This window comes from Equus caballus, chromosome 13 (assembly GCF_041296265.1).
Source record: "Equus caballus isolate H_3958 breed thoroughbred chromosome 13, TB-T2T, whole genome shotgun sequence".
NCBI classification, from domain to species: Eukaryota; Metazoa; Chordata; class Mammalia; order Perissodactyla; family Equidae; genus Equus; species Equus caballus.
In genome coordinates this window covers 28110172-28128622 of record NC_091696.1, presented here as the reverse complement: position 1 = coordinate 28128622, position 18451 = coordinate 28110172, and the positions used below count along the sequence as shown (strand labels likewise).

The following is an 18451-nucleotide window of genomic DNA, read 5'->3' as shown; positions in this document are numbered from 1 at the left end:
TCAAATAATCAATACCTTGAATTTCAGTAATCTAAGAGCAGGCACACAAAAAACTATAAAGGTAATAAGGAATGTCACTGCTACCAAAATCATAGGAACTTCATGACGTAGGCTCGATAGTAGCATGCAGGTTAAAATCGTGTGTGTGGTTATTGCTTATAGCAATGAGTGCTACCCAATTTCCTCCCATCACAGCCCATGGAATATGACATGTGTCTGACACCCTGGGGCAAACATGAGAGACTGCTTGCAGGCAAAGACAAATGCTCTGAGGGCTGAGGGATCTGAGCAGACCAGAAACCACCAAGTGGCTACACCAGCATGTGTTCAGCATGAAGGGTGGGAATCTCTGGCTTAGGTGACAAAACCTCTATTCCAGCTTTAATGATGGATATGAAAAAGTCATTAGCTAGTCAAATTTGTCATCACCCATCCTCACTTCTGATGGCATGGGCCCTCATTTGAGATAGCACGTTTATTACTCCACAGACATTTATTCCAAATCTACTAGGTCCAAACCATGGTGGGATGCACACAAATGGCTAATCTCCTGCCTGGAGGAGCTCACAATCTAGCACGCCAGACAGGTATGAAGGCAGCTCCCTATAATACAAGGTAGGGTGAAATCGAGGCCTATGAGAAAACTTCAAAGTGGACGGGCTTCCATAGGCTGGAGCAAATCACTGTGCATGGGTACAAGAGAAGCTTCACAGGAAAGAGCTGTGCTCACAGAAAAGGGTTAATTCTGAAACGTCACTCTGACCCAAAGTACACAATACAGCTTGCATTGAATAAGCAAAATGAACACATCAATCCTTAAAACAATCCAACCCAGTATTCAGGAATTGACAACAGTGTACACCTGAAATTACACGTTACAAACCATTATAATCCCAATAAAATTACTTGAAAAAAATAATCCATCTAGTAGGGGTACTGGGAAGATGATCGCACACCAAAATTAACTACTTTTGAGTAATGAGATTAATATAGGGTAAAATTTTTTTATTTTTTATAGGTTCAGATGTTTACTCACATGTGATTGACATTTGACATTTCTTGAAGTTGCAGCTTTTTAGAAGAGATGAATAATGAGAATGAGAAAACGTAAAGCAAAGTCGTAGTGTTTATCTTTTCCTATTCAAGATGCACCTTTTGAACATCTTTAGTAATTAGGACTTTCAACTTGAAACATTGTTTTAACTGTTTAAGATGGAAATAAAGTTTAAGCTGGAAATAAACTACATTGGTTAAAATTATTTCCTGAGACTTCAAGTTTGGATCATCTTTATAAAACAACAAACTTGCATAAAGTAAAACGGAATCAATAAGGGAGTGATCTTAAGGACTATATCAAAACAGTAGTTCAATTTCAGTGTTAACACAAAGTGTGTGTTCCCAGGTTATCAGACAAGGATATTTCTTCTAACACTACAAGAAAAAATTTTGACTTCATAATTGAAGTTATTTTAAAATGGGAGCTTTCTGAGAACTTGTATTAGCAGTGAATTCTGCGTGCTTAAAACCAGTCAGGACCTGTTCAAGTTAAGAACTCTTTTTTCAATTAAAAACTTCTGTCCACAAAATACATCTGTATGTTTACTTTGAGTGAAACCCTAATTTATATTCTAGAATATCTCTTTTGAGGTTAAGATTTTAAAAAACTCACATGTTGTCCAAGTAAGTATTTACATACTAAAATAATTAAGTTCGATTACATCCCAAATCACGAAGATTTATCAGGTGTTTATCAGAACAGGCCCTGTTCTAGGTTCTCCTCATAATGACTTATTTAATCCTGGTAAGAAGTCTCCAACCCTACCAGACAAGAGGCAGAGACAAGAAAGGGAGTTAGGAAGCTGTCTAGAAACACAAGCCATAGTTTAATAAAAATAAAGAGTGGTTTTATTGGTTACATATAATTTCAGCTATATTAATATATACTATAAACTTTAAGAATTAGAAGTAAGTGACTATTTTTACCAATAATCATCTAGGTTATGGCAGCACGTTCAATGGATATTATTTAAGTCCTGCACAGCCATCATCTGTTTTTCAGAAAATCAGGAAGTCATCATCCAAGCTTTATGTTAGGCCATGATAAGTACCCCTAAACACACATTTCATTAAGTAGAAATAAGCTGTTATATGCTTTCTTTTTCACCAAATACTCCCATATTGTCATGCAGACATGAATATCTTATTGTACAAAATTTAAGTTTTTATCCACAAGAGTTGCATCTAATAACTTTTATGGTGGAAAGCTACAAAGGCCTGAGACAGCAACAAAATGCTACTCTGGACTTTGTATCTTGGATTTTTCATTTTTGCCTAAAACCCCACTTTATAATTAAAACTAAATTAATCCCACATTATAACACTTATTTAGGAAAGTCTTTTTGTGCATATGTTTAACACAAAGATGGAAAACATCAAAGTTTGAGCAAGTATTTGGCAGACCAGAGAGTAAACAAAACTGGGAAATGAAAATGCTTTAGTGTTTTATAGCTGAAGAGACTGATGAATATCATTCAAATTTCTCATCTCCTTCTTCCACATCTTTCAAATTGAGTACTTCCAAAGACCCTTTGCCTTTTGTTTCCTTTTTTATTAGCTCATCAATTTCTCTGAAGCAGCCCGGGTCAATGAGACACACCTGAAACATTTAACACAGCTCTTTACCACATGAAGATGAGCAATACAACAGCATGAACACAGCTTTAACTTCCTCTAAGACAAACACACGGCACTTTCTAGATATCTCTACTACCACAGTTCTGCAGTGCAAGAGAGAAGACCACGCACAGGCAGGAGACTAGGTCCTAGTCCAGCCTCTGTTCTTAATTATGCATGAAGGCTCCTGTTACAGGAATTAACCTCCCTATTTGAGGACTTATTCAGATTCCTCAGCTGTAAAATGAAGTGGCTGAACTACAAAACTATGGTCTTTTTCATACTAAAATTTAGCATTAAAACTTATAGTTCAATGAAATCACCTCTTTTTATCCACATTTGAAAGAAAAAAATTTGAAGGCCTATCTAGAAACTATGGGTAAAGTTTTGAAACAATTTTAGAACTTCAAAAACTGTCAAGATGTGTTGTTTCACATCTAGAGTGGAATGTTCAACAATCCTCCAGAGCTCATTTATTTAAGAAGCTATGAAGCCTCAAAGACAAGACGGGAATTTGCAGACAGCTGAATTTATACTATGTCTGAAGCTGTGGGGTGAGGAGCCAAAGACACAATACTTTTGCTGCTTCTTTAAAATGTTCTGTGGTAAACGAGACTGACAAACTTTTAGTCCCATTTCTAATTTCCCCATAATAGAGGACTCACTGTAAAATATATTCTCTCATCTAAAACAAGCACAACCAACATAATTTCATCATGAATAATTTAAATAAAAAACAAAGAAACAAAAATTCTAAGTGTGCCTGACTACAATTTAGTTCTACTACTCAGACTTAACATTTTTACCTAATTCCAGGTGAGGTGTTTCTGGATACGTTTTACTGTTCATATCCTCTAAATGTTTATTACACATTTATGACTAGAGAATAAACTATTTCGGTAACAAGGAAGCAAAGAAATAAAAATATTAAACCTTACAATTTCTAACTGTTGACTGTAGTCTTCACTTTCTATAACCTTGATCAGTGGCTTGAGCTTTTCTTTCAGTTTTTTCCCTTCATTCACTGGAAGAATGAACCGAAGTCTCATGTGAGCACGTTCTATCTTCATTTTCTCCTTTAATTGCTTTATCACTTCCAAAGCCTATCAAAACAAAATTGCAAACATTTAGGATGTCTTTGCTTCTTCTGCTGACTTATCTCCTAAAATATTCAAAACAAAGCAGTTTCCATCTAGCTGGATTAGGCAATGGTTTCTTAGATATGACACAAAGAACACAAACCACCACAGAAAAATAGATAAACTGGACTTCAATTATAAATTTTTGTGCTTCAAAAAACTATCATGAAAGTGAAAAGACAACTCCTAAAATAGGAGAAAATATTGGCAAATCACACATTTGATAAGGCAGTAGTACCCAGAATATCTAAAGAACTCTTACAACTCAATAATGAAGAGAAAAATAGTCAATTAAAAAATAGTCAAAGGATCTGAAAAGTGATTTCTCCAAAGACAAAAGGTCAATAAGCACATGAAAATATGTTCAAATCACTAGTCTTTAGGGAAATGCAAATCAAAACCAGAATGATACCCCCAGGATGGCTATAATCAAAAAGGTGGACAATAAATATCGTCGAGGAGGTGGAAACACTGAATCCTCGTACACTGACTGTGGGAATGTCAAACGGTGCAGTTGTTCTGGAAAATGGTTTGGCAGTTCCTCAAAAGGTTAAATACAGTTACTATATGACCTAGCAATTCCATTCCTGGGTATAAAGAAATGGAAACATATGTACAATGGGATATCACTCAGTCCTAAAAGTCATGAAGTACAAACACAAGCCACAACATGGATCCTTGAAAGGGCCACATATTGTGTCATTCCGTTTATATAAATGTCCAGAATAGACATGTGCATAGAAACAGAAAGCAAATTTGTGGTTGCCAAGGACTTGTCAGAAGGGAGAATGAGCAGTGATTGCTAATGGGTACAGCGTTTCTTTTTGCATTGATGAAAATGTTCTCAAATTAGGCAGCAGGGAAGGTTGCAAAACCTTTCAATATGCTACCCAACTGTACACTTTAAAAGGGTGACTTTTATGGTATGTGAATTATGTATAAATAAAAAAATCTGAAAATTGGAATTAAAATTAAAAATCCAAGTTTTATCTTTAAAGGTTTGATTTAGATAGGAAGATGAAAGTCCTAGCATATTTGTGTTTAGTTAAAAAAATCCCATTACTCCTTTCTACAACCCCCATCCTCTCCCTCCCTTCTCTCCAAAACTTCCTACCCATTTGCTTCCAAGCAGTATCATTTCATTATTACAGACCGACTACTTTAATGCTTTCTTCAGAGAAAACTGATTTTCATGGATACTTTCTGATGACATTAAGGACCACTCACCTGCTGTTTTGTACTCTTGTTGGTTTTGACTGAATAGTGGATGTCCTTCATAGCTCTCTCAATAAGGATAACTGTGTATGGTCTCTTTGTTTCAGGGTTTACACATTTGTCAGCTACAATAGTTGCAATGTCCCTAAACATCTGCTCCAGCTGTGTGTGTCGTTCTTTATCTGATACTTGAACCTCTCCTTTAGTCAAAATCTAAAAAAAAACCCAACAAATTTAAGACAGCAATGTTTTTATTACACATTATTTGTTAACGAACCACAAGAATTAATAACTGAGAAGAAAATTAAATTCCATCCTCTCCAGCTACTGATATGCAGGTAATGATTTGAGCTTTGTCTAAAGAATGCACTGGATTATCTTGTGCTCCAAGATTTCGCTCATTTAGGGAGGGGGAAAAAGCAATCTTAGCAAAGGGTGTAAATGATGAAATACTTAGAAAGGAATTCTATTTTCAGGTATATTACATTAAAGATATATAAATGGACAAAATAAGGCAATTTAGCAGAAAATTTAAGTTCTGAAGTCTCTGGAAAAAAATATGCACATCCTGAATTATTAAAAAGTGATACGCACGTCAAATTATTGGGTGGTAACGGTTCACTCCAAAAAGTAATGTTTTAAAGTTTGACATACATATAAATACTTACACTACAAATGGATATTAGGGTCAATTATCCTGTGGCTGTTGCAACCCACCTGCTTACAGATTTCAGTCTGGTCGTCTGTTCCAAATGCACTGATGAGATCTTCTTTCTTTGCAACTTGGCCTTTAGAAACATTTACAAACACTGAGTGGGTCTGTAGAACTTCATCAAGGTCTTTTTCCCTTGGGAGGGCAGGAAAAACGATCCTAAGTGAATACACTTGAAAGTTGGAAATTCATTCATATTTAAATACTGGATGGCAACACAGTAAATAGTAAGAAACAACAAATACTTCTAAATGACCCTCAGTGCTGAGGGAACATTTTCAAAACTCAGAACCAAATTTGTATTCGTATTTCCTCACTTGAGAAAAACCTCGTGGGAGTATGCATGAAACGCGGGGCGGGGGTGTGGTCGGGCTGCTGCCACGGAATACTGATCTCTAGAGGGCAGCAGTGAAGACACTACGCACTTTGCGGAAACTAACTGTGCTAAGATTTGTGACATCCAACGTACTCTATGGAAGTATTTGGAAGACTAGGCCCTTTGCCTTTATCAGTATTCTGTCAAAACGACTGAATATGGGGGTTTCTGGGCTGTAACTTTTATGATACCAACAAAGCAAAACCAAATCCCAAACCAACTAAACGAAAGATGAACGTTTGGTTTAGGCGCTAAGCTCGGGAAGGACAGTGACACCTCACGCACATAGCAAGAATAAATTTTCCATTTCCTTCCCATACAAGACCTCAGCCAGACCCACTGATTCGACGACCCGAGGTAGGCCACCTCGGAGGCTACCAGCTCCGGCCAGGGCCAGGAGGGTCACTCACACGCCGCTCCGCCAGCCGACGACCTTGTTTTTGTAGCAGGCGATTTCGAAGCGCTTCCCGGCGCGCTTCATCCGCACCACGGCCACATTGGTTAGGCGGATCTGGTTGGTGGGGGTGAAGATCGACATCGTGGCTGCTCACAGATCTTGGGTCGGGCGAACCAAGGTAGACCCGCGCCCCCGGCCTGGGGGCCGCCTGCGCTTCGCTGTAACGACCCGGCGGCGCGCGGCTCGGCAACGTCTGCAGAACGCCCGGTCCTGCGACTAACTCGGTCCGGGGCCGGCCGCCACAACACTCAATTAAGTTATTGCGCAGGCGTCAGGTACTGCGAAAACCGGGCGAAGAAAAGTGAGCAACAACGCCTGCGCATTGTGGTTTTTACGACATCGTTCCGCGCCGAGAACGGAGGCGCTCTTCCTGACGTAATTTACTTTGGCCAATGAGCTAGAGAGCTGTGATTGACTGAGTTGGTGTTTGCTGACCCGGTGGAAACACAGCGCCGGCGCCCCATAGTTCCGAGGCGTTAAGGGCTACACCCACTTTTATTCTGGAAAATTTTTAACACAAGACGTAGAAAAAAAAGTGTAGCGAACGCTCATGTACCTACCACCCCAACTCAATAATTAACATTCCGCCATTCTTGTTTCATTCTCCCTCATTTTTTTGTTATTTTAAAGCAAATCATAAGGTTTTAGCTTGAAATACTCCAGTCTGTACTCCTAACAGATACACCCAACATGATGAACCATAATCCCTTAATATCATCTAATAGCCAGTCCATAATCAAATTTCCCCTACATAATGCCTTTTTACAATCGGTGTGTTTCAACAGACATCCAAAAGGGCTGACAGGTTGCACGTGGTTGATGACGCCCTTAGTTTCTTTTACAGCCCGCCTCTTTTCCCTTTTTACCCCGCTACCATGCCTGTCCTGACGGCCCCGACCCTTCCTCCTCTGAGCCAATCCGAGCGCGACCAGGAGCGCTCAGGCGTCCTCGCCCGGAGCTCTGGCGGTGCTTCCCTCTGGGCCCGCCTCCTTCCTCCTCTGAGCCAATCGGGACGGGCCTGCGAGTGGCATGGCTGCCTCCTGCTCCGCTTTGCGTGGGTTTACGGGTAAATCCGCGAGGCGGTAAACCTGCGCTGGCCGCCAGGTTTTTCAGGCCTGCGGTCCTAGTCTCCTGTCGGGCTCCGGGCCCGGGCTCTGAGGAGAATGGGTAAGGGCCCCGGCGGGCAAGGTTCGTGGGGCGGGAGGGGAGAAAACCGTTTTTCTGAGAACCTCTCCGGGCTCAGTGGTACCCTCGGGCCCTTCCTTCAGAGGTGGTTGCACTTGTTAGCACTCGACTGGTGCAGCTGGGGGCAGGGGAGGACTGATCTCTGCTTTTGATTGGCTTTTGCCTTTTGAGGCTAGGGGGTGAGTGTAGAACTATGCTTCTAACCTCAAAAGGCAGAGACAACTGCCCCTCCCCCCCTTATCCACGCGTGTTGGGGACTTTGGGTCCTTTCTAGGGTGGAGCGGCACCTTTAAGTCCCCAGTTTTACGCTTCGCCTTTTGAAATTGGGCACAGGTTCAACATTTGAGGCCAGGTCCATCCACATGTCCTTCCAAAAAATGGGGCATGAGGTCAATTATTTGAGAACACTTTACAAGTAGCCATAAGTCTTTAAAAATAAAATTAGAAAAAAGGGAATACTTTTAAGTACTTTTTAAAGCTTTTCTTATGGAGCAAGCATAACAGAGCAAAATTAACTCCTAATTCCATATAAAGTGTTTTGACTTTATTCCCCTCTCTACCTTCCAAATGCTATATCGAAATGAAGTTACAATTTTATGTTCTTTTTTATTTTTCAGTTAGCATAGTCATTATGATAGTTTTATCACGTTACTGCATAGTGTATTATTTTTATTAGTTGATTATTGATAGACTTTTTCTCCCAGTTGTTGAATATGAAGGTTTTTTAAAAAAAATTCTTAAAATAGAGATGGATGTCTTTGTATATGTAGCTTTAAGTTACGTTTATGTATCATTTTAAATTTAGATCCTTCTTTGGATACATGGGACTTCTCACCTTTAATATCATTGTGGATACACAGGTTTTACATATATTGGGGCTTTGCCTTTGGCATCAGCCTTTGGATTTGTTTCCAGATTGTCATCAGGAAGCAGGTAAGTGGAGTTATTTTTTATAGGAGAGTGTTTAGACATCAGATTTTATAGAGAATTCATAGTACAGATTTTCTGAGAGTTTCAGGAAAATACAGAAAAGCTAAAAAGAACTTTTAAGTCACTCGTGTTTTTTCTCTAAAGTTTTTTGTAATGCCTAAAAAAATTTCTTCTCAGTTTTTAGAGAATAAGTTATTATCAACTAAGTTATTTACCGTTTCTTTGATGGGCTGTGTCTCATTCTTAAGATAGAGGAAGATTTGTAATGAAAAATTAAACTTTCATTAAAAAAATCTGTTTAGCACCTTTAAGTCGTAGTAGTCGTCTCTTTTCTTTCCACTAATTAAGAATCAGAAAATAGGTTCCTTCTGTTATTCCGCTAAGACATATTATGGGTGAAAGTATGTATAGTTTTATCCTGGAGGGAATGAGAATCATTATAGTCTTAAGAAATGTGGGTTCTGCCTTTAAAAGACCTAATTATATATACCAAGGGGTTAATGTTTGAGGAGAACAACCAGAGAGATTAAGAGAATAATAAAATGGGTCAGTGACTTTGCTAAGTTTCATCTCTCCCAAAGCTGGGAAAAGATTCAAATTTGATGGATTTTGTGCAATCGTCTATCCTCAAGGACAAGACCTCACAGGAGAAATCTCTTTCAAAAGCGACTCGGGATTTGGTGACAAATGGTTATATCTCTCTTCAAGAGAAGGAAGTCTTTGTGTCTGGAGTGAAGATTTTCTATGGTTCCCAGACTGGTACAGCAAAGGTAGGAACTTTATATGATGCTTTTTCTTGGGTTTCCTGATGTTTTCAGAAAATCCCTAGGAGCATCCTTTAGTAGTGAACTGAATTGGTCTTCTGATCTTCTTTAGTCTTCTTTTTTTCCCTTTTCCATCATACATTTTTCCTTTCTGGGATGGTGGGTGGGTTTTATCTCTTGTGCCCAATTCCACCTACTTGGTGGTATCTGATGGTCCCTGTCGTGAGGGCTCTTCGTTCTGAAGCTTGCTTCTTGCTTTAGCAGAATGGAGAGAGTTCTCAGTCTATTATTGACGCCTCTGGGGTTAGGGGTAGGGGACAGTGAAAAGAGAATGGCAGCACTAGTGTCCAGTATGGGCCCTGACTTTCAAAACTTCACACAGCTATTTAAGGAAACATTTTGATTTTTAACAGTGTTAAAAGTGTTGACAGTAGACATTGAATACTGTTTAAAGCAAATATACTCCACAGATATTTAGCTGAAAGATGCTTTCCATTCTTTAATTGTATCTAGATGCTGCTTGCTTCTTTGTTAGGAAGGTCACATCTATGTAGTGCTTTCTAGGAAGGAATTCTAAGGCTAACATGAAAATGAATTAAAAAAATCAAACTCCATTATTTTTGTAGAGCACTAAACAGGGTTCTACTGCCCCCTTGGGGATATTTTGTAGAATAGTACTTTTTAGGTTTTTGGTACTTCAGTGCAGGTTCTTTGTGCCACATCATAGTTTGAAAGTCACTTCTTATTAAGTTCAACCTTAAGCAGCAGAGGTGGGAAACCAGAAGAAAGGCAGAAAAGGCACCTAAGCAGCCAAAACAAAGTCCTTTTATGTTACTCATAAGAGTAATTCAGAGGCTCTTTGTGGTATGTTTTTTTTAAATCTTTTACATATATTCTTTTTTTTTTGAGGAAGATTAGCCCTGAGCTAACTGCTGCCAATCCTCCTCTTTTCGCTGAGTAAGATTGCCGTGAGCTAACATCCATGCCCATCTTCCTCTGCTTTATATGTGGGACGCCTGCCACAGCATGGCGTGCCAAGCGGTGCCATGTCCGCACCTGGGATCTGAACTGGCGAACCCCGGGCTGCCGAAGTGGAACGTGCGCACTTAACTGCTGTGCCACCAGGCCGGCCCTCTTTATGGTGTTTTTAAAATTTTTAAAAGATCAAATTAATACAGGTGTATGCAACAAATCCAGGTGTATGGAAGGTTCATGATGAAAAGTACTCTCCAGAGAACTTTTAACTATTTCTATTTTTAGTTTCTCTGATGGTTATTTCTTTAACTTGCTTATGCTGTGTTTCTAGATTTATCAAGATTACATAAAAGTTATTGATTCCTTTTATTAGTCAGTTAACGCAAACATTTCTCAAATCTCAGTGACTTAACATTGTTGCCCACATCACAGTTGATGAGTTAGATGGCCTGCCTTCTTAAAGCTATGCCATTGGAATTTCTTTCTTTTTTTTTTGTATACATCGTGAAATGGTCACCATAGTAAGTCTAGTTAATATGTGCCGCCTTACATAGTTACAAAAATAATTTTTTTTCTTATAATGAGAACATTTAAGAGTTACTCTCCTAGGGACTTTCAAGTATGCACTACAGTATTGTTAACTGTCATCACCATGCTGTACGTTACATCTGCATAACTTATTTATTTTTTAACTGAAAGTTTGTACCTTTTGACCCCCTTCACCCATTTTGCTCACCCTCTGTCCTCCCCCCAATCTGTTCTCTGTATCTGTGAGCTTGGGTTTTTTGTTGTTTTTAGATTCCACATATAAGTGGGTATTTGTCTTTGTCCAACTTATTTCACTTAGCATAAGGTGCTTAAGGTCCATCCATGTTGTTGAAAATGGCAAGATTTCTTTCCTTTTTTATGGCTGAATAATATTCCATTGTGCGCATGCGCGTGTGTGTATGTGTATTTTATATATATATATATATAAAATATATACACATCTTCTTTATCTGTTCACTCTTCAGTGGACACTTAGGTTGCTTCTATGTCTGGGCTGTTGTGAATAATGCTGCAGTGAACATGGAGGTGCAGATATCTTTTCAAGTTAGTGTTTTTATTTTCTTCAGATATGTACTCAGAAGTGGAGTTGCTGGATCATATGGTAGTTCTATTTTTAATTTTTTGAGGAACCTTCAACTGTTTTCCACACTGGCTACACCAATTTGCATTCCCCCCAACAGTGTGCAAGGGTTCCCTTTTCTTCACATTCTTGCAAACACTTATTTCTTTTTGATGAGAGCCATTTTAACAGATGTGAGGTGATATCTCATTGTGGTTTTGGTTTGCATTTCCCTGATGATTAGAGATGTAGAGCGTCTGTTCCTGTACCTGTTGACCATCTGTATGTCTTCTTTGGAAAAATGTCTCTTCAGATCTTGTGCCTGTTTTTTAAGTGGCTTATTTATTTTTTGCTGTTGACTTATATGAGTTCTTTATAAATTTTGGCTATTAATTCCTTATCAGATATATGATTTGCAAATATTTTCTGCCATTCAGTAGGTTGCCTTTTCATTTTGTTGATGATTTTCTTTGCTGTATAGAAGCTTTTTAGTATGATACAGTCCCACTTGTTTTTGCTTTTGTTGCTTGAATTTTTTTATTCTGCTTTCACATTTGATTGATTTATATTTGGCTATAGAAGACTAGGTTCAAGTATTTTTCCTTACACCTTTGAACGAATCGCTTTATTATCTTCTAGGAGGTAGTGTTGCTGATGGGAAGGCTTGTCCTTGCATACTTTTGTAGATGACTTGGTTTTTTTCTTTCTGGAAGCTTTTTGAATCATTTCTTTGTTCTTTATGTTTGGAAACTAAGCGTGATGGTGTCTAAGTTGAATCTTTTTCCAACCATTGTGCTGGACACTTGGAATCTTTGTTTTGAAGATTTGTGTGCACTAGTTCTGCTAATATTTCTAGGCTAAATTTTTTTCCCTTCATTTTCTGTTCTTTCTGGGACTCCTGTTAGTTGAATGTTGGGCTTTTTGGATGGTCTTCTATGTCTCAGATCTTTTCTTTCATTCTTTTTACAACTTTTATTTTCCATTCTTATGTTCTTGGATTTCAATTCCAAACCGTTTTTTGAATGTCTTATTTTGGCTCTTATGTTTTTAATTGCAAAAATGCCATTTTGTTCAATTTTTATAGCATCTTGTTCATAATTTGAGAATCGGTCTTCATGAATTCCTTTTTCTGTTCCCTGATTTATCTGCTTTCTCAGTTTTTCTGCTGCTAGTGTTTCTCTTTCCTGCTGCTTGTTCTCATCATGTTCTTGGTGATCCATGGTTTTCTGTTTATAGTTAGGACAGAATGATGGGATAGGTGGTGTGGATTTTCTCTGTGACTGTGTGAACAGACTTGTTTTGTCTCACTGTAATTCTCACTGGATGCTCTGTGCAAGGTGGGTCAGGCATGCTCTGTGAGTTTTTGGTCCCACATCCCCCTCTCACTACCACCTAACAAGAGATTTTCACATGTTGAGGTAGATGGAGTAGCTATTCTGGTTCACAACTGATTCAGCTTGAACTGAAGAAGCCTGTCTCATGGCCCAACAAACATACATTGTACGTCTGCTGTCACATTAAAGTAAAGAATGCGTTCTCTTAAGATACAGAGGCCAGTATCAGTAATGCATGCCTGTATTAGTACTCCTGAAGATAAGGTCCCTTTCCTGGACATCAGGGTCATGTTTACCTGCTAATTTGCAACTGAATACTTCTTTGAAACTTTGATGAATGTGTATCCTGGGCGTGTTTAATGTATGTTCTTTGTTCTAAAAAGCTCTAAGACTGTACTGAAAACCATGCTTCTCCAGATTGCTTTCTTCCTTTGTGGAAATTGCCTTCCCTGGTTGTAATCCTCACCCTGGCTCAAGTAAAGGTCACTTTCTCTCTTTTATCTGTAGAATGGTTCTTGGTTATTTTGTGTTGACACACCCCAATTTTTTTTTTATAGTGAAACTCCCTGAAAGTGTTCTCTGTGTTTGCTATCTCCAGTTTCTCTACTTCTGGTTTTAGAGGGCTTGCATGCCCAGATGTGCTCCCATTGGCTTCCATCTTGCTAATTAATTCTCTGTCTTCATTTTACTTGACCCGTTAGCTGCATGACCACTCCTTTCTTCTTGAAGTACTTTCTTCACTGAACTTTTGAGTGACCGTTCTCTAGGTAGTCTCCTCTTACTTTGCTGAGGCTGCTCTTCCTTACTCTCATTTGCTGATTCTCTTCTCCTTGACCTCTAAAGGTAGGAATGTTCCAGGGCACAGTCCTTGAGACCATGTCTTTATCTGGGCTCATTTTATTCTCTAAGGGATCTTATTGTCTAGAGCTTTAAATTCTATCTGCTAGGTAGAATTTGACAAACTTTCTCTGGAAAGGGCCAGATATTTCGTTTTATATATATTTTTTAGGCTTTTTGGTTTTGCAAGCCATATGGTCTTTGTTGCAATACTCAACTCTGCTGATGTAGAGTGGAAGCAGCCATAGACAATATGTAAATAAACGGGCATGACTTTGTTCCAGTAACCTTTACTTAACAAAAGCAAAGAGAGGGCTGGATTTGGCCTGCGGGTCTTGGTTTGCTAACCCAGTATTAGATGATGACATCTAAATTTATGTTTCTAATATGAACTATTTCTCTCAACTCCAGACTCTCATATCCAGTTGCCTATCTTAGATCTTCATGTGAATGTCCAGTAGGCATCTCATAATTAATATGCTCAAAACTGAACTCCCAATTAGAAAATTGCCTAAACCTCTTCCACTTATAATCTTTACCACTTCAGTAAATGGCAGCTTCATCCTTCCACTTGCCTAGTTCAAAAATACTTTGACTTTTCTCTTACAACCCACATCCAATCTGTCAGCAAATCCTGTTTGTTTTGCTTTCAAAATAGACCCAGGTTCCAGTCACTTCTCACCACCCTCACTGCTACTGCCCTGGTCCAGACCACCCTCATATTTTGTCTAGATTACTGCAGTCAATTCCCTGTTGGTCTCCTTCATTCAGTACTGCTCAGCTCCTCCCCTGACTTCAGTATACTTTCAACTCAGCCACCACAGTGGCTCTGAAAACCTAGGTGAAATCTTGTTCCCCTCAGCTTAAAACCCGGCAGTGACTCCTTCATTCATAAGCGTAAATGCCAGAGTCCTCATAGTTGCCAAGGAACCCTCACATCTGATTCTCCATCCTCTCTCTTATCTCATGTCCTTTGTCCCCACTTCTCCAATCTTATTAACCTCCTTGCCAAGTTGGCTCCCTCCTTTGGGCCTTTTTACTTACATGTTCCCTCTGCTTGGGATAGCCTCATGGCTTGCTCTCTCATTTCCTTCAAGTTTGGCCTGAATCTTCATCTTGGAGACCTGCTGAAGTGTTTTCTGACATTGAATGTTTGTTGTTTTTCCACACCAATTCACCAGCTCTGACACTGACACCCCAGGGTTCTCCTCGGACTCCACAGGTTTGAGGGCTCAGTCTACAAGACTGTCCCCACTTCAGACACCAGTCTCAAGTCCCAGGGGCCACCCATACCTCTGACTGGCCAACTGTAAATTTGAGGGTTCTCACAATCCCCTTCTTAGGTTCAGTACTTCACTAGGATGACTCACAGAACTCAGGAAGTTGCTTTGCTTACCTTTACTGGTTTATTATAAAGGCTACAAGCCAGAAGCAGACAAATGGAAGACGTGCATAGGGCAGGGCTTTTGGCGGGGAGGAGTGGCACAGAGCTTCCATGCTGTATCTGGGCATTCTGCCTCCTCAGCATATCAGTGTGTTCACTAACCCCTATCATTTAGGGGTTTTATGGAGCTTCCATTACATAGGCATGATTGATTAAATCATCAGCCATATTTGATTGAACTCAGTCTCCAGCCCCTCCCTCCTCACCACAGGGAGAAAGGGTGCTGAAGGTTTTTACCCTCTAATCGCAGGGTTGATTTTCCTGTGACCCACCCCAATTCTCAAGTTACGTGGAGCTGCCTCCCCCCTCAATGAGTCATCTCAATTATATCCCAAAGATAGTAAGTTCTAAGAGTTTTAAGCTTTGTGCTAGGAACCGGGGTCAAAGATCAAATATTTATTTTTTATTATACATGTTTGCCCTGATCCTCCCTATGTAAAATAACAACTCTCCTTGTACCTCCAATATTGTGTTCTGACCCCTTATCCTGATTTATTTTCCTTTATAGCTCTAATCACCATCTGATATCCTGTGTCTTTTCTCATGTCTGTATTTATTTACTCTCTGTCCGTTAGAACATAAGTTCCTTGAGGGCAGGAACTACGTGTGTCTTGTTCAATGTTGTATAATGTTGTCCAGAACTGAGACTGGCATGGTAGATGACCAGTAAAGGAATAGACGCTTGGCAGGTGTAGCGTTAGTCTTGGCAGATAGGGAGCCAAGTGTTAGACTACTAAGCAAAAAAGAGGAAGGCGTTTTCCTGGGGTGCCAACATCTGGCGAAAAATTTTAGTTTACCGCAAACATTTGGTTCATCTTGTTTGGAAAAGAGCTGGCAGGTGTTTTGGCTAGGGGTAAAAGGTAAATGTTGCCTAGGCTCTGTGAGCACCTGTCCCATGTACAAATTGTCTGCTCGTTGACTCTTCTCTGCCCTGCGGTTCCCTCCCATTTCTGCTACAGTGGCTGACTCTGAGCCCAGAGCCTCTCTGGGGTTCTGTCAAACATATGAACTCTCTCATAAGGCTTTCATTTATCAGTCACCCTGCTCCTATTTGCTTTCTGTCTTCCAGAAATGTGTGAACATTTCTCATATTTCCCATTCACTCTTCAGTATTTCTTTTTGTACATCTGTGTGTTTGTTTTAATGGGACAAAGCAGCTGGAATGTCAAAAAGCCAATTTAGATTTAGTCCCATATGTGTACTTAGAGAGTGAGAACACCACCATTGAATGACTGATCTCTATAAATATGCTTGAGAAAATGGTAGAAGTGAGAATAGTATTTGTGTTTATGATGATAAATGTTGGTCACCAGAAAAGTTTTTCATGATAAATGCCTCATTCCCTTGCTAATGGGGTAAATGAAGATGATGCTTTACTTAGCTTACTGAATGCTTTATTTTTTTTTTCCTATTAGGGATTTGCAACAATTCTTGCTGAAGCAGTTACCTGCCTAGGTCTGCCTGTGGCAATTATTAATCTGAAAGAATATGATCCAGATGATCATCTAGTAGAAGAGGTTGGTAGTTATCTTATTTTTTCTTCAATAAAAACTCTCAGATTTAATTGATCTCTTATGTTCTGGGATAAATAGAATCTTCAGAATAAATTTAATTTTCATACTAAGAGATTTCCGTTGGTTGAGTTTTCACTGTCAATCAGAGGTGTTGACTGTATGGTACACTGATGTGTAAAGAGGTGTCTAAAGTGGTGTGAGTCCTGTCCCTCTGGAGTGTTAGGCTCTCCTGGGGTAGGGGTAAGAGTGGGAAAGATTGGGTGGTTTGAAGTTCCCTCCTCCTTCCTGCTATGAATCTCCTAATCAAGAGATGGTTGTTATTGATGGCAGTGTGCTGAGCATATGAACCATGTGTAAGCCTACCGAAAGGTCCGGAGCCACTTGGGTAGCAGAAGGAGTATGAGTTTTGGAGTTAGAGAAATCTCTTAATAGCTATGTGACCTCCATGTGTTACTTAATGTCTATGAAGGTTTAATTTCTTCACCTAAAAACTGCTCCCCCTCCTCTAGTCATAGCCAGTTAGGGAAGTTTGCCTTACAACAGTGGTTCTCAAAGCTTGTTCCTTGAACCAGCAGTACCAACATCTCGGAACTTATCAGAAATGCGGATTCTCAGGTTCTAGCCCAGCCCTGCTGCATCAAAGTCCGGACATAGGACTGTATTTTGACAAGTGCTCCAGGTGATTCTGAAGCAGCTGAAGTTGGAGAAGCACTTAGAGCATGGCTCGACAAACTTTTCCTATAAAGGGCCAGATAGTAAATATCTTCAGCTTTGTGGGCTGTGCAGCTACTCAGTTCTGCCTTTGAGGCACGAAAGAGCCATAGACAATGTGTAACAAATGAGTGTGGCCGTGTTCCAGTAAAACTTTATTTACAGAAATAGGCAGCAAGCTGGATTGGGCCTATGGGCTGTAGTTTGCCAGCCCCTTCTTAGTGGATAAACTTCTAGCTGTGACTCTCTCCATTTCTTTCTCCCCTAAGAAAACATTGGAGTGCACATGAATGAGCTAGAATATGCCCTAAATTTTTTGTGAAAAATTATTAGCTTTGGTATTTAATTATTAGTAAAGGATTACTTATAACTTACCTCATGACTTGGAACTGTTAAGATATGTTCAAACAGATGAAATACTGTGGCAGGGCTAAAGATGTATTTTTTCCTTTGTATAGATGATGGTGCTAAGTGTTAAGTTACTTTACATTTAAAAAGTTTTATTGTTTTAATTTTTCAAGTAATTTTTTAGAGATCTTTCTGTATTTTTCCTGACTGATTTGGATTTTGTTTTCAGTATGACATAGTGGAGATGATAGGAATTTATAGTCTGAGAAATAGAGTGGAGTCTGTGGTGAAGGGCAGCAGGAGGTATATTGGCAGGAACAAGGCACTGGGTGTTCTCCCGTGTGCAGGGTGTCGGTGCTGTGTTTTCTTCACTTTCGAAAATGAGTAGTGTTTCTGAAAGCACCTTTTGTCCTTAGAGATTAGTTGTGATATGAATGTTGGCATTTTAAAATAGGACTTTCTTCATTGAGATAACTTATATATTGAATATTCTTCTGAGGTAATTACTTTCTTGGTTAGGTTACTAGTAAAAGTGTTTGCGCCTTCCTGGTTGCTACATATACTGATGGTCGACCAACTGAAAGTGCAGAGTGGTTCTGCAAATGGTTGGAGGAAGCATCCATCGATTTTCGATTTGGCCAAACTTACCTGAAGGGTATGAGATACGCGGTGTTTGGCCTGGGAAATTCTGCCTATGCAAGCCACTTCAACAAGGTAGGTACAAGGTAG

The 18451-nt window shown here is 39.5% G+C and overlaps 2 protein-coding genes across 13 annotated transcripts in view; one reads left to right on the top strand and one right to left on the bottom strand.

The window, feature by feature from the left end:
- Positions 1–993: 993 nt before the first annotated feature.
- On the bottom strand, positions 994–7584 carry SBDS (SBDS ribosome maturation factor). The gene is made up of 5 exons (XM_001499997.7): positions 6526–7584; positions 5745–5874; positions 5040–5240; positions 3612–3776; positions 994–2656 (listed from the first exon to the last, which is right to left on the bottom strand). The coding sequence occupies exons 1-5, from the start codon at positions 6651–6653 to the stop codon at positions 2528–2530; spliced, it is 753 nt and encodes a 250-aa protein (XP_001500047.1). The 5' UTR covers positions 6654–7584; the 3' UTR covers positions 994–2527.
- Positions 7413–18451, top strand: part of LOC100062082 (S-adenosyl-L-methionine-dependent tRNA 4-demethylwyosine synthase TYW1) — a 214316-nt gene continuing 203277 nt past the window's right edge. For 4 of the 12 annotated variants that reach the window (XR_011424631.1, XM_005598712.4, XM_023655522.2 and 1 more), the window contains exons 1-5: positions 7413–7739; positions 8563–8690; positions 9320–9457; positions 16565–16666; positions 18242–18436. Coding sequence is in view for 10 of the 12 variants with exons in the window: in XM_005598712.4 (XP_005598769.3) it covers positions 7736–7739; positions 8563–8690; positions 9320–9457; positions 16565–16666; positions 18242–18436 (567 nt within the window). In the remaining 2 variants the exon portion in view is untranslated. Of the gene's footprint in view, positions 7740–8562; positions 8691–9268; positions 9458–16564; positions 16667–18241; positions 18437–18451 lie in introns of all 12 variants that reach the window. The other 8 variants (XR_011424630.1, XM_023655521.2, XM_023655524.2 and 5 more) reach the window with 4 other exon arrangements.

Bases quoted from the DNA above. Each gene is read 5' to 3' on its own strand.
- SBDS (XM_001499997.7), bottom strand. From the start codon at position 6,653: ATGTCGATCTTCACCCCCACCAACCAGATCCGCCTAACCAATGTGGCC. The intron at 5,875-6,525 runs GTGAGTGACCCT...TGCCCTCCCAAG, and splicing joins GTCGGCTGGCGGAGCGGCGT to GGAAAAAGACCTTGATGAAG. The intron at 2,657-3,611 runs GTAAGGTTTAAT...TAAATGTTTCAG, and splicing joins ACAGTCAACAGTTAGAAATT to GTGTGTCTCATTGACCCGGG.